Source organism: Mycotypha africana, assembly GCF_025528875.1.
Source record: "Mycotypha africana strain NRRL 2978 chromosome Unknown BDF20scaffold_2, whole genome shotgun sequence".
NCBI classification, from domain to species: Eukaryota; Fungi; Mucoromycota; class Mucoromycetes; order Mucorales; family Mycotyphaceae; genus Mycotypha; species Mycotypha africana.
This window is the reverse complement of record NW_026515726.1, coordinates 326,625-340,122: the sequence shown is the minus strand read 5'-3', so window position 1 is coordinate 340,122 and position 13,498 is coordinate 326,625. Positions and strand designations below refer to the sequence as shown.

Below are 13,498 nucleotides of genomic sequence, written 5' to 3'. Positions count from 1 at the left end.
TATCGCTCAAAGTTTCGTTTCCGTTTGATAAGCGTTGTGTCCAATTGTATATTTAGGCATCGTCCAAACGCACACTAGTAATTTGAAAAAAAAAGAGAAGAACATGAATTAAGGATGATTTTATGTAAAAGCAGCCATCACTTAAGAATCGAACAAGTTATCTTTATAATACAGTTTTCATTTATAATCTATGGTTATATGATGAAAATAAAGAGTAATGATGGCTTCATATTATACAATGCAATATATAATGTAACCAATCGCTCCTTCAAATATTTCAATAGTAATAGAGCCAGATAATATCAATATATTGAAAGCAGATGTTCAACCACAAACAGCACAAAAATTCCTAAAAAGGAATCGAACGTAAACCACTTTTGACAAAGGTGGTATCAAATTGCTTTATTTCCTTAATTTTTGACGTTTTGATTTTCCTGGTCTATTTTTCTTGAGGCTGCTCTTTTTGTTAATTGACATTCCTTTTCTTGCAGGATTTAAGGCAGATGCTGCATTTTTCCTTTTGCCTAAAGCATATTTCTCCGCCTGTTATAAATGAAAGTAATCGTCAATAACTCGTAGTAAGAAATGATGAGCATCTACTTTTGCATACCCTTGATTCGCGATCGTAGAGTTTGAAGGGTCTTTCACCTTTCGGTAAGCCTTCTGCTGCTATTCTTTCAGCTTCCTCAAGATCTAGCGTGAAGTCATCATCTAATTTTACTTCTGAACCTTCTTTTTTCTCTGTGGGGAATAAAAAAAATAGATCGAACAGTCAGGTATCGAAGAGGATATAGTGAATAACATTACTCCTTACTTCGCTTCAAAATCTTTGCTCGTTCATTAGCCTGTGCTTTCTTTTGTTCCTTATTAAACTGATGCAAACGTCGCAGCGCTTCTTCATTTCCATCCTTCGCTTCCGCTACCAATCGCTGACGAACTGCTTCCATTTGTTCGTCATTTTTCAGCATGGGCGCAATAAAATCGTCAGGTTTTAAAAAGGACGTTTCTGCTTGTAATGCTAAACTTCTACCGACATATGCGGCTTCTAAAGCCTGTTTGTAGAAAGCATCTTCACGAGATAAATCGTCGAATGCATCGGCTACCTTAATCGGTTCTGCAGAAGTGACCGTCAGCATGTCTATCCACTCAAGATCTCTCATTTTGAGATCATCTTTAATACGAACTAAAGCATCCTATTGTATAATTGATCTGAATGTGAGAAACATGGGCTTTGTTGTACGCTTCAATTTTTTCATTTCCATACTTCGTTATTGACTAACAGTTTTTGTTCAATGACCATATCACCATATTCATCGTCAATATCTTCTGGATCTACGTCTTCATACCTAACCCATTCCACAGCGGGTTCAATAGTATCTTGATTATTTATAACTGGGTTTAAGAAGTCCATTAAGGGTTATAATGCAGGCAAAATACAATTAAAGCAAATTTCAGTAAAAAGCGACTTGTCAATTTCAATGTTACAAGATAAAAATGGCTTAGCTGGTCTCGAAATTAAAAAAATAGTCAGCAGCAGCATAAAACAGCATTATCTGTAATCACAACCTTAATTGGCGTTTCGAGAGACAAGTGGGACATTTTGGCGCGTTATTTTGACTGTGGAGGCTATCTAGCTTAAACTGACATTGCGTAATTGAACAGACTGTCTTTGGTTTATTACTAAGCAAAGGAAAACCGTAAACTATAAGGCAGCCAATGTAATGTCTGCCTTAAACGAATCTTCGGCCCAAAAGGGTAGCTTGCGTGTTTCGAAGCACCAATCTCTGCTTGAGTATTTGTAAGCATGTAACCACAATGGCGAATAGTTAGATAGAAAATTGTCATTTGGTAAAGGGATGTTACATTCTGCACAGCGTGGTAGACCACTGTAATTTAATGGATCATCATCCATGTAATCGTAAGGCTGATTTTGCATTATGGCTTCTATCACACTTTTGTGATCAAGTAACTCTAATTGTTTCGACCATATTGATGAATAACTGTAGATTGGGTCATTAGCAATTGGGTAACCCATGTATCGCAAATGTACGCGGATTTGATGCGTGCGCCCGCTTAGAGGCCTACATCGGACAAGGCTGGTATTATCTTCCTTATTATAGCTGAGGCAATCGAATATTGTAGCACAAGGTTTTCCTTCAGGATGAACATAGTTGTAAGCAACTAAATTGGACAGCATCTTTATAGGAGCTTCGCAAAAAATTTGTTTTCTGAAAAAGTATGTTAATCTTGTAAATATTGAGCTGAACATCCATTGTAAACTATTTACCCAGGAAACTGACCAGTTACTCGACAGATGTACTCCTTTTCTATTTCGCGCGATTTCATCAACGACCCCAGTTTTGTAGCTGCATGAGGCGTCTTACTCATAATCAATAGTCCCGAAGTGATCTTATCTATTCTATTCGATGCTTAAAAGGTTGTTATAGATGAGTTATATTACCACAAAGAGAAGTGTCGTTAAGGACATACGGTAAAGCTTCTCAATGTTTCTTTCATTGCATAGAATATGCGTCACCGTGTTATGCCTGTATCTACCAGCAGGATGTACCTATAGAAAAAAAAAAAAAAAAACAATTTAAAAATGTTCTTTTACAAATAAGCACTATTCAATTTACATGTAAACACCCTGGCTTGTCAATAACTATGAGATTTTCATCCTCGAAAACGATCTCAACTGGTATATCAGGGACAGGTGGTTCATGACGGTGAACTGAATGTTTTATTATATCACCCTGCTTTATGACCCTGTCTGGCCGCACACTTTCGCCGTTTACTGTAATCAAACCGTTCTCAATCGCTCTGGCCTACAGATTGTTTATAGAGAACAGCTAGTGAGTTTTAAGTTATACAAAAAACTCCTAAGAAAAAGAAGGTGTTCTCAATACTGATATTACATAATAATTGCTCGTTCTACCACGGAATTCGTCTATGAACATTTTCAAAATAGTCTTCCCAACCATTCTGGCTCTTGCATAACAATGAAATTGGAAATAGTATGGTTTCACTTTTCTTAGACCTAAATGAAGTGTTTGTTTAGATCGTAATACGAATGGTTTGGCCATAAAATAGCAAAGCTACCATTTTCGAAAAAATACTCTGCTGTATGAACATCATCGAGCAAAAGTTTATTAGAAATTTGAGCAGAAGCATGCAAGAAACGGTAGCTGCTTCTCTGCAATTGTATGTTTATAAGACTATTATAATTGCAATGACATCTCTTTAAGATCAACATGACGGGAATAGTGAAGAGTGTACCCTTGCCTGAGAGAAAAGGCAGAATTCATACTCGGTTTAAATTCAGCTCTTATGCTGTCGTTTTTGTAATAAAGAAACTGAGCATAATACCATTTCTAATGAATTACCATTAGCTCATACCGAGAAAACACTGATAGTAAGTGAGAAAAATTAACAGCACAAAAATCGTTCAGTAGCTGCTTGAACAAGTGCTGATTCCAAACTAAGAAGAGTGCTTTATAAAACGTCTCGAATATAGACAATGCATTTTTTTTTCACCATTTATATCAAGCGGTCAAAGAGAAGACCTTCATAGCTGTTGGCTACCAAGTGCGTTTGATCAAGTATTCATTGATCAATTAGAACTTCCTTTCTCAAAATTGAGTTCAAGGATCTGTAGCATTGGTTTTTTCCAAAAGGAAAAAAAACCAAGACTTCCGTACCTTTCTTTTTCATCCCCTTTCCAAAAGCGGATATTCAACCTCAAACAGCTGACACTCTTCAACGCCCAGATTTTTTTTCCGTTGCAATTATTACTTTACTCCCTTATACCGATAGAACAATGTTCTCGAGAAGCAATCCTTTTGATGAGTCAGTTGGTAAAGTGTAAACCTACTTTCTTTCCCTTACTATGTCATTCGAATAGTTACTAAAGGAAACCATGTTTTTGTGTATTTCAGCTGCTGCAACCAACGAAAACCTTACTGCGGAGAATTGGGAACTTATACTCGCAGTGACAGATAAACTAACTCGCGCTACGCCCGAAAAGTAATATCTTGCTCGTAGTTCTTACTCTGAATACCCATTCACTAATCTCAAGACAATAGTGCTCGAGACTGCATTGCTGCGATCGAAAAGCGTTTAAGCAACAAGAATCCTAATGTTCAGCTCTATGCTGTAGCTGTAAGTAGCCTTTCTTATACATTTACTAGAGGATAACACTAATATACCTCATTTAACTTAACAGTTAGCAGAAGCGTTGGTTAAGAACTGTAGTCTTCCTGTGCATCGTGAAATATCATCACGGTCATTTACAAATACTTTAACAAAGCTTGTCCATGATAGAGTAAAGATCAGACGATTTATTCCTTGTTAAATTGTTCAGTTTCTAACATAAATTTAACAAATGATAGACGGTCCATCAGAAAGTGCGAACAAAAGTATTGGAGTTCATCCAAATGTGCTCTTTTGAATTCAGAGCAGATACCAGTTTGGGGTTGATGAATGAAATCTATCATTCTTTGCGTGCTGAAGGAATACAATTCCCGTCTCCTCAAAAACCTAAGAAGGAATTCACACAGGTAGAAAAGATTGCTTCAAACTATGCAATGTTTGACTCTTACTAATATAATGCATTTGTAGTCCGAACTTGATAAACAGAAAGAAGAAGAGGAGCTGCAGCTTGCTCTAGCTCTGTCACTGTCAGAGTCCGAAAATCAAAGGTTGAATAGAGTAAGTCATGCAAGCTAATACATAAGCTGATCATGAGTTTAAACTCTCGCTAATGAATAGCTGCATTCGCATTTAGTCTGAAACTTCCGTTTCGACGAACCAGAACAGTATTTCGGCGACAAAGGTAAAGCACTTTAAACAACTAGCAAAAGTAGAGTATTGAATTAAACTTATGGATGTTTTTGAAACTTAGTCTAAAGCTGACAACGAAGATGCTCCACCAAAGATCTCACGTGTAAGAGCTTTGTATGATTTTCAACCTACCGAACAAGGCGAACTCGGTTTTCAAAAAGGTGACATTATACGAGTGCTTGAAAGTGTTTACCGTGATTGGTGGAAGGGCGAACTACGAGGCAAGACAGGTATTTTCCCTGTCAACTATGTCGAGAAAATAGTCGACCCTTCTCCTGCTGACTTATTGAAAGACGCATCAATTGAAAATGAAGTTATGAGCGAGTCAAAAAATATTGACCGTCTGCTGGAAATGCTTTCTAGCAGTGATCCACATATGAGAAGCTCCTTAGCAGATAACGATGAATTGCAATCTATGTATCATAACGCATTGGCTATTAGGCCTAAGCTAATAAAACTGATTGAGAAGTATAGTTTGAAGAAAGGTAAGTTTATGATTTGAACTAGCTTACTATCTATAGGATTATATCTAAGTCATCTCCTATTTCAAATTACACACGCAGACGAACTTGTTGCTCTAAATGAGAAATTCATGCAGGCTAGAACCATATATGATGGAATGCTTTCCAGTTCAGTTGCAAAATACTCATCAGCAACTGCAATGAAACATGGATATGCAGCTGATAGCCAGCCCTACTATCCTGATGCTCAACAAGTTTATGGAGGTTATACTTATCCATCAACAGCTCTATATTCATCTGCAGCTCAACCACAGCAGCAAGCACCTTCTTACGGATATCCAAATCAGCAAAGTGCTAGTCCTGTTGCCACGCAAAGCCAGTCTACTTCGTTGCAGCATCAACAACAACCGACAACGGCCTATTATAGCTCTGATGCTAGTCTCTACGCGAACAACCCAACAACTCAATCACAACAACCACAACAGTCGCAAGGCTATCAATCGTCCTACTATGATTATAACATGCAACAACAGCAACAAACATTTCAGCAAACGCCACAGCATCAAGCTGATCATGCATCCCAGCCCTACCCTGCCACCACTGCTTCCCCTATACCACCTGCACAACAAAGCTACGATTATACCAATTCCGCACAGCAGCAAGCTATCTCACCTCCTCAACAGCCTGAATACTCAGCTTACCCCACAAGTGCTCCAATAGTTACAGGCGACAATTATCAACAGCAGGTAAACTACCAAACACCCGTGCAGTCTAACAATCAGCAGCCCTATCAAACGGTGCAATCTACCACTTCTACGGCTTATCCTGGCCACATCTAGCAAACAGGCGGTCGATATTGATAATTTTCAAAGTCATTGCAGAAAAGGAATGTTCGTATTAAATAAAACTTTTCTATATTTAAATATTGTTCGGGTATTTACGAGTATCTAAGGAGTTTAAAGATGGGCTTTTGACATCATCTTACCTTTAAATAAACATTCTACATAAGAATTAAATAACGGTAAATAAGTGGGCAGAAGCAGACGTCTCTTGTAACTATTTTTGGATCGGTTTCTATTGCATACTAAAAATAGTTTGATATTATTTACAATATTTCTGGTCAATGTACAAGGTGGTGCGATTGTCTTGACTGTTACACGCGTTTTGCTTTATTTGAGATACTTCTTTTTGATATTCGCATCAAGTTTCAAAAGGCTTCTTTCGCATCCAACGATACGAGTTTCACGGACTTTATGAATTATATTTTTTGGCTATTACTGGAGTTCTTCTGCCCGGCTAAACTTACTGCAGTTAATGTAAATGTTTGCAGACTCAATAGTAGTCTTATCAAAATTGTTTAAATCAAGGCATTAACGTATTTGTATGTAAATGATATCGCCTGATAAAATCAATAACGCTAGGATGTGGAGTTCCTGATTATGACGAAAATTCTTAATGAGGTAAAAGGAAAAAAAGTTTCTTTCTGGTATGTGAACATATTTCAGGGATAAAAAGTTGAAGCCATCCTCTGGTTGAGCAACTCTGGATTTTTGAAACGTTATACCCAGAAGGATATAGGAAACAGCAATTTAAAGAATGCTTTCTATTTTCTTGAATATGCTACCCTCTTAGATCGCTAATGAGTTTCTATGCCTTTTAAGTTCTTCGTTTCCTCTTCCTCATTCCCCTTGATATTATAAATGAGAATTTCCTTCGTCGTACCCTTCTTACTATGTTGTATACAATATTTTGTTGAATGCATACAATTTGGAATTGATGTAACAGACAAGACAAAATATCCATTCTTTATTACAATAGGTAGTCCACATGTTTGCGGCGGTGCTATTGTTTCTTATGATCCTGCTTTGGTCTTGACAGCAGCTCATTGTATGGATGTGCCCATGCAGCAATTTGAAAGCCCGTTTTTTGTTTTATACAACGATGTCGAACGAAGTAAACTTGTTACAGTACCTATTGAGGACTGGACCATTCATCCAAACTATAATGCATCCGGCATGATCAACATTAAGTATGATACAGCTATATTACGGCTTAAGCGACCCTTGATAGAATCAGCACACGTTAAACGAGCAGTTTTCTGGCCGCCTACTGCACCTCTTTCTACACCCTTAAGAGGTTTGAAGATTTTTTCCCCTAATCAATAGTAGCCGATCCAAGCGATATGAATAACGTACTCCTTCCCTATATTTCTAGGTGAGATGGTAGGATTCGGTTATGTTGATTCAGAAGGACAACTAGCCAAAACTCTACAGTTTCTTCCACTAGAAGTTACAAGATTTGACGCTTATAACTATATTGAGGCTAGATCTGACACAGAAACCGTAGTTGCCTGTCATGGGGATTCTGGAGGCCCGCTTATTGTACCTCAATCAATTCAAAATCCCTACACAAATGGAACTGTTACTGTTCCCTTTGTCATGGGCACTCTCACGCGAATATTAGGAGCAAGGGATATTAGTCCCGATAAGCTAACGTGCCCTGTTCCTTCAGATCAAAGCGTCACACATTCTTCAGCTGCACAAAATACTGTAGTTGAAGCCTTCACAAATGCGCCGTCAATGCTGGATTGGATATCGTCTGTGTCAGGTATTTCTGTAGCGAATTTAACAGACCCGTTTTATAATCTACCAGCCTTACCTTGTAGTGCAGATTGTCAATATGACACGACTGGTAGCAATTTGAAGGAAAATTTCATTGAACTGAGCATCACAGATATGAATGGAAAACAGATTGATGCAGCGGCTGATACATTGAATCCTTTAAATACAAATGATTCACAGCAGCTTTATATTAGCTCTACACCAAAAAGCTTACTCATGTATAAGAAAAAAAACGTTTCCAACTCACAAGCGTCAGTTTATCAAATTTCAATATCTTTATTTCTCGGCGGTATATTAATAATCTTATTTCATTCATAAATTAATGGAACAATAAACATACTGTATATAATAAAGGTTTGGCTGTTGACAGAGTAATATTCATCACATAAAGTCATCATCATCATTTGCTTCGAAGTAATCCTGATATTGTTTGCTTGGCAGTGGATTATTAGAAGAGAAGTCCTGTATGGTTTCTAACTGTTCTTCGTATTCTTCACTTTCCAGGATGGAATCTTCGTCAGGATTGACATTCAACCACTTGTCCGCATTAAATTTGTTCATCCAATGCTTTCCATTTCTGGAAACTGGTGATTGCAGAAGGCTCTGTGCGTATACATTGATCCTCTTTTTTCCAGCAGTAGTCAGCTCTTCTTCATCCATTGTCAGTCGACTGTCTTGATCTAGAATACTGCTATCGTCGTTTATGAAAGAATTCATTAATGAAGACCCTTCGTCTCCTTCTGCATCCGTTGTATGACCACCATCACTACTCTTTTCGGCCTCATCATCTACAAACTGTTTGAAAAATTCTCTGATAGATCTTTTACGACGCTTTTTTAAACGTTGCTGTATCTCCTGCAAACTACTTTGAGACAGCTCTTCAAGTGATTCACTTTCCTTGACTTGTTTTTCTAAAGGAATCTGTTGACTGTCATCCAATGCTTCTATCAACGGCCGTTTTCTATTCTTCCGTACTCTTATGATGGGTGAAGATTCAGGGTCGCTTAATACCGACCTCGGCGAGGACGAGCATGGAGGATCTTTTGAAGGCTGAAGTAAAAAACTATCTCTTTCATTCTCCATCGTCCTTGAGCCTGCATGCATGAGTGAGTCTTGAGAGCTTTGTTCATCTTCAATTATCTCAGGCAATTTCTCAAGAGGAAGAGATCGTGGAGGGCTAGAATCAATATTAATAACCATATCATTTTTCGAATGCTGAATTTGCAAAGGATTTGCTGTTCGGTCTATTCTACCGCTGACAGCATCAATCGAAGCAGCATCTCCCTCTGAATCAGATATTACTATTTCCTTGACTTCATGGTTCGTTGAAGAGCCATTTAATGTTGTCTGACGTTTGGTGGCAGGCTCATGTGGTTCGTCATCGTCACCATATTTCTTTGAATGGTAGCAAGGTTCTTTTCTATCGTTTCCCTTTATGCTTACTGCTTCTTTATCATCATCGGATAACATCTCCTTCTCAAAGTCAAACTCAAATATGATATCATCTTTTTTCTCATCTCCAGGAGACTTGGTTTCGGGTAGTTTGTAATTGCCTATATCTGTTTTCCGCAGAGTATGCTTGGTGGGATCTGATATGAGATTGTCTGAGTAGTATAATGCTTTCTTTTCGGTGATCATACTTTGAGATTGCCCGTTATTCTGAAAGCAAGCAAATTCCACGGGCTGACCATCTTCATCAAATCTATTCTCCAGAAAGTTTGCAATTACGCTTTCGTCAAATTCATACGCAAAATCCTCACCAGGTTCTTCTTCACTTTGCATCTCACTTTTCCCATCAAGGTGAACAGCAGAGCGACCTATTATTGGCTCATTCATTACAACTTTCTTTAAGGCTGGAGTATTAAGGGTATCAGAAACATCAGGGTATCCTTCAGGATTATTTCGCAGATGCGAGTTGGGTATAATATTACTTCTTTGTATGTTTAAATTGGTGGATGAATTGCTATCTTTAACCATGGTAAGAGCACCGCCAAGATAGGGTGTTTTTCCAGCAGAGTTAGTATACGTTGTATTTATCGTTTGAACAGTCTCGTATATCGAAGAAGCAGGGTCCCATAAAGGGGTAGACAAATAGTGACCATACATAAGCCTAAACTCTTGCTGTCTCTTATACATAACACGTTTTCCACGTTCACTAAGACAACATAATTCTTCATCCCAGACGTTGACAACTTTACGGTTTTGATCTTGCTGTTGGAGACTCTTTTCAAAAGGGAATAAGGGGTCAAGAGGATCATTGAACCCGGGTATAATATTAGCCTCAGCTTGCTTCAGAAGCTCAGCATCGAAAGGAAAATCAAATTCATCGTCAAACGCATCGAACTCGTCATCCTCTGTGGAATTTCCAACAGGTGGTAAGGGTTCAGTAGTTGGAGCTAAAGGTGGTGGTTCAGGTGATAAGAATAGGCTGAGGGATGGTTCTTTTGCATCATTCCCGCTTTGGTTTTTTTTGAGCTGCGGCCCAGTTAAAGTATCGTCCATAAATAAGCTATCAGGTAGCATGGGCTCCCACGATGATTCACTGCTATGGAAATCATTTTTGTCAAAATCAAGATCGAATCCATCCTTTCCGCCTTTATTATTGATAGTTATTTCTGAAGACAGTTCTGTTACTTTTTCTTTTCCTTTCGTTACCTTCGTTGGCATGTTGCGCACAGGTGAGAGGAGTATCTTGCTTTCCTTTCTAGGTTGTTCAATTTCATTGAAGGGCAAAGATAAAGAAAACGAATTTTCAAACGAGCTCTCATTGTCGATGCCAACAATTTGACGTATGTTTTGCTGTTCCATGAATTCGGCCATATCAGCTTCATTTTGCCAATCATGCAATCTTCTTTGCTCTGTCTTTACAGTAGCCTTGCTACTTTTCCTTGTAACAATGCTTATAGACGGTTTAGATTTAGAGGGAAGTACTAGTATGTTGTCGCCTGGTCGGTCGTCATTGCCAGTAGACGACACGTTCAAACGAATACGCTTATCAGGGTTTAAAATACGCTGCTCGATACGGTTGATCAAGCCAGTAAATCGAATGGTACGATGACTATGATCCACACGGAAGGTCGATTTCGCTTGCGCTTGTAAAGGTAAGTATTTACTCAAACTTCTCTTTGTGTTGTACGCAGGCCAATACCGATCTTTGATCTCTTCAATATTGGTAAAGCGCTGGCCTTGACTATCAGAGAAACTCTCAATGAAGGTCCTCTGAGCTGCCGGTTGCAAATAGCCTTCTGCAGTATATTTGGTCTGTTGATTATTACGCTTCCGTTTGTTAACGGATGTACTTGAAACATAAGGTCTGACTGTTAGTACTTTGCGACAAATAGTAGGCTTATAATTAGCAGGAAGCACAGGCGGATTAGGTTTGTAATAGTTCAAGTTGCAACCACGAGCGATCAATTGCTGAATCTTGGCATATGCTTCTTTTGCACGCGCATACTTTTTCTCTTCGGATTGAGTTAATAGAAGAATACACTTTCCTTGTCTTTTGCGACCTGTCCGCCCCATTCTTTGCAACTAGAATATACAACATTTAAAGTTAGAATGAGAGACAATATCGCCAAAACTTGGAGGTTATTGTTTTGTTTTTTTTTTTTTTTCTTTTTTTTTGTTTTTTTGTTTATTCTCTTAAAAAAGGTTACCATACGAATAGGTGAGCTTTCAGAATCATAGCAAATAATCAAATCTACTTCACCAATATCAAGGCCTTCTTCACCAATACTAGTGGCCACAATGACATTGATTTCATCCTTTTTGAACTTTTGAATGACCTAAAGCAGCAGACGAGTAGATAGCGTCAGTGTCAACGTATCCCGGTTCCCTGTTTCTATGTTAATTCTAGCAAGATGGCTCTACTCACTTCTTGCTGCTCTCTCTGATTCAATCCTTTTGCACCTTTTTTATCCATCGATTGACCAACAAAAGGGGAGCATCTAATAATAGGCCTGTGCCTGTCTAATACTTTACAAATTTCCGTCACTGAACTTCGGTAAGTGGAGAAAACCATCACTTTCGACGCTTCGCCTTGCGCCAAACTGGTGAAATGATGGATAAGGATCGATACCATTCGATCAATTTTGGGGTGACCTGCAAAATCCGGGTTCTCCATAGCTCGTTTTGCCATGGTCAAAATGTTCTGTAAATGATGATTGTTCTTGAAAGCGATCTCGGCTTTTTTCAACTTTTTCCCACTCTCTTCCGTTTTTTTGAACTCTTCAAGTTTATTTTGAACCGTGTCGACGAACGAACCGATACCATGATGGCAAAGTCTGTCATAAGCACGGCAGACAGCCTCTGCCATAAGAAAAGACTGAAAAATGCTAAATTTCAGTGAGGCGTTGAGATTCTTTGCCGTAGCCATGAAGTAATTCCGTTTGCTCATCAATCCATAAGGTGTCACTTGATCTATATCCGGCTGCACACCGCTAGGCTTGCGAGCAAGGTCATCCAACAGGGGCTGAAACACTTTGTTTCTGTAGTCATTGATGATGCGAGGCAAGAGACCCGTGGACCCTTCTGTATAATCGAGTCGAACGGTGATATTTTGAATGTTCTTGCCGTGCGAAAACTCGCGAATATCCATCGAGTCCTCCGTTCTTATTTGTATGTTTGTGATTTGAAGATTGGTGATGACGTCCTGCACTGCATCCAAAGTGGAGCCAGGCGTAGCTGTCAATGCCAACACGCGGAAGTGCTTGTTCCTCTGTGCTAGCTTACGAATAACGACGGAATAAGCGAAATTGCCGGTTGCCCGATGGGCTTCGTCCACCACGACGCAGGCGACCTTCTCCAAGGGAAACTGTCTCGAAGCAATATCCTTTTCAACTGTTTGAGGCGTTGCAAAAAATACGCGATTATCCCTCCATAAAAGTGTTCGTTTGGCCGCTGAGGTGGTACCCATCAATAAAGTTGTTTCCTGCAAACCGCAAATTTTATGACAGGCTTCGATTTGCTGTTCGACCAAAGGACGTGTAGGAGCCATAAAGATAATGATGGATTCGGGAAACCAGCGATAGTAATTGTACATAACAACGGCAGCGATAAATGTTTTACCCAAGCCGGTAGGCAAAGCAACGAGCGTATTGTGAAATAAGGCTTTTTTGACAATATTCAGCTGGTAACCACGAAGAGGGTAATTGACTGGATAAATCCATGTCCTCAAATTTTCTGGGTCGAATTTGTGGTGGCAAGCAGTGGAGGGTGGCAAAGGAGGTGGCGGGGTAGGGTCGTCCTCTGAAGATACAAATGAGATAGTTCGATCTTCTGCCGTGGTCGTGGTTGCTGCGTGTTGTTGTTCTACTGTTTGCACTACCTCCAATAATTCTTCGAGATCTAGATCATCGTCGTCAAATTCGTCCACATCTCCCTGTGCAGTGTTCGAAGCCATGGGATCTGGTCTACCGTTCTTGCTGGTCTTTGGATCGAGTCAGATCGGATTCAAGTGGATGTTGTAATTGAGTTCAAGAACGGGCTGCTGCGAGAAAATACAATGGAAAGAAAAGGAGGTGAAAGGACATTGAATCAACCAAATAAATGCAGCAGACAAATAAATTACACATCCCG

At 39.1% G+C, this 13,498-nt stretch overlaps 5 protein-coding genes across 5 annotated transcripts; 2 read left to right on the top strand and 3 right to left on the bottom strand.

Annotated features, from left to right (window-relative positions):
- Position 1: 1 nt before the first annotated feature.
- Positions 2-1,556, bottom strand: BDF20DRAFT_259015 (eukaryotic rRNA processing). The gene is made up of 4 exons (XM_053075021.1): positions 1,265-1,556; positions 815-1,193; positions 611-741; positions 2-543 (listed from the first exon to the last, which is right to left on the bottom strand). Exons 1-4 carry the CDS (start codon positions 1,409-1,411, stop codon positions 403-405), a joined length of 798 nt encoding a protein of 265 aa, XP_052938719.1. The 5' UTR covers positions 1,412-1,556; the 3' UTR covers positions 2-402.
- A 146-nt stretch (positions 1,557-1,702) lies between these two features.
- Positions 1,703-3,083, bottom strand: BDF20DRAFT_813880 (pseudouridine synthase; the record flags this gene model as incomplete). Its single annotated transcript, XM_053076921.1, has 5 exons — positions 1,703-2,228; positions 2,288-2,429; positions 2,491-2,569; positions 2,637-2,825; positions 2,916-3,083. The coding sequence occupies 5 exons, from the start codon at positions 3,081-3,083 to the stop codon at positions 1,703-1,705; spliced, it is 1,104 nt and encodes a 367-aa protein (XP_052938718.1).
- Positions 3,084-3,916: 833 nt separating this feature from the next.
- Positions 3,917-5,500, top strand: BDF20DRAFT_814442 (uncharacterized protein; the record flags this gene model as incomplete). Its single annotated transcript, XM_053076976.1, has 8 exons — positions 3,917-4,023; positions 4,083-4,158; positions 4,223-4,321; positions 4,389-4,556; positions 4,618-4,707; positions 4,784-4,858; positions 4,901-5,324; positions 5,403-5,500. Coding segments are annotated over 8 exons (1,137 nt in total), but the record flags the coding sequence as incomplete, so codon positions are not given.
- Positions 5,501-7,114: 1,614 nt separating this feature from the next.
- On the top strand, positions 7,115-7,972 carry BDF20DRAFT_800704 (trypsin-like cysteine/serine peptidase domain-containing protein; the record flags this gene model as incomplete). Its single annotated transcript, XM_053076372.1, has 2 exons — positions 7,115-7,436; positions 7,515-7,972. Coding segments are annotated over 2 exons (780 nt in total), but the record flags the coding sequence as incomplete, so codon positions are not given.
- A 2,347-nt stretch (positions 7,973-10,319) lies between these two features.
- On the bottom strand, positions 10,320-13,498 carry BDF20DRAFT_259435 (P-loop containing nucleoside triphosphate hydrolase protein). The gene is made up of 4 exons (XM_053075022.1): positions 11,796-13,498; positions 11,578-11,706; positions 10,556-11,452; positions 10,320-10,466 (listed from the first exon to the last, which is right to left on the bottom strand). Exons 1-4 carry the CDS (start codon positions 13,320-13,322, stop codon positions 10,461-10,463), a joined length of 2,559 nt encoding a protein of 852 aa, XP_052938715.1. The 5' UTR covers positions 13,323-13,498; the 3' UTR covers positions 10,320-10,460.

Bases quoted from the DNA above. Each gene is read 5' to 3' on its own strand.
- BDF20DRAFT_259015 (XM_053075021.1), bottom strand. From the start codon at position 1,411: ATGGACTTCTTAAACCCAGTTATAAATAATCAAGATACTATTGAACCC. The intron at 742-814 runs GTAAGGAGTAAT...TATTCCCCACAG, and splicing joins AGCAAAGATTTTGAAGCGAA to AGAAAAAAGAAGGTTCAGAA. The intron at 544-610 runs GTATGCAAAAGT...CATTTATAACAG, and splicing joins TCTACGATCGCGAATCAAGG to GCGGAGAAATATGCTTTAGG.
- BDF20DRAFT_259435 (XM_053075022.1), bottom strand. From the start codon at position 13,322: ATGGCTTCGAACACTGCACAGGGAGATGTGGACGAATTTGACGACGAT. The intron at 11,707-11,795 runs GTGAGTAGAGCC...CTGCTGCTTTAG, and splicing joins ATCAGAGAGAGCAGCAAGAA to GTCATTCAAAAGTTCAAAAA. The intron at 11,453-11,577 runs GTAACCTTTTTT...TGTATATTCTAG, and splicing joins AAAGCTCACCTATTCGTATG to TTGCAAAGAATGGGGCGGAC.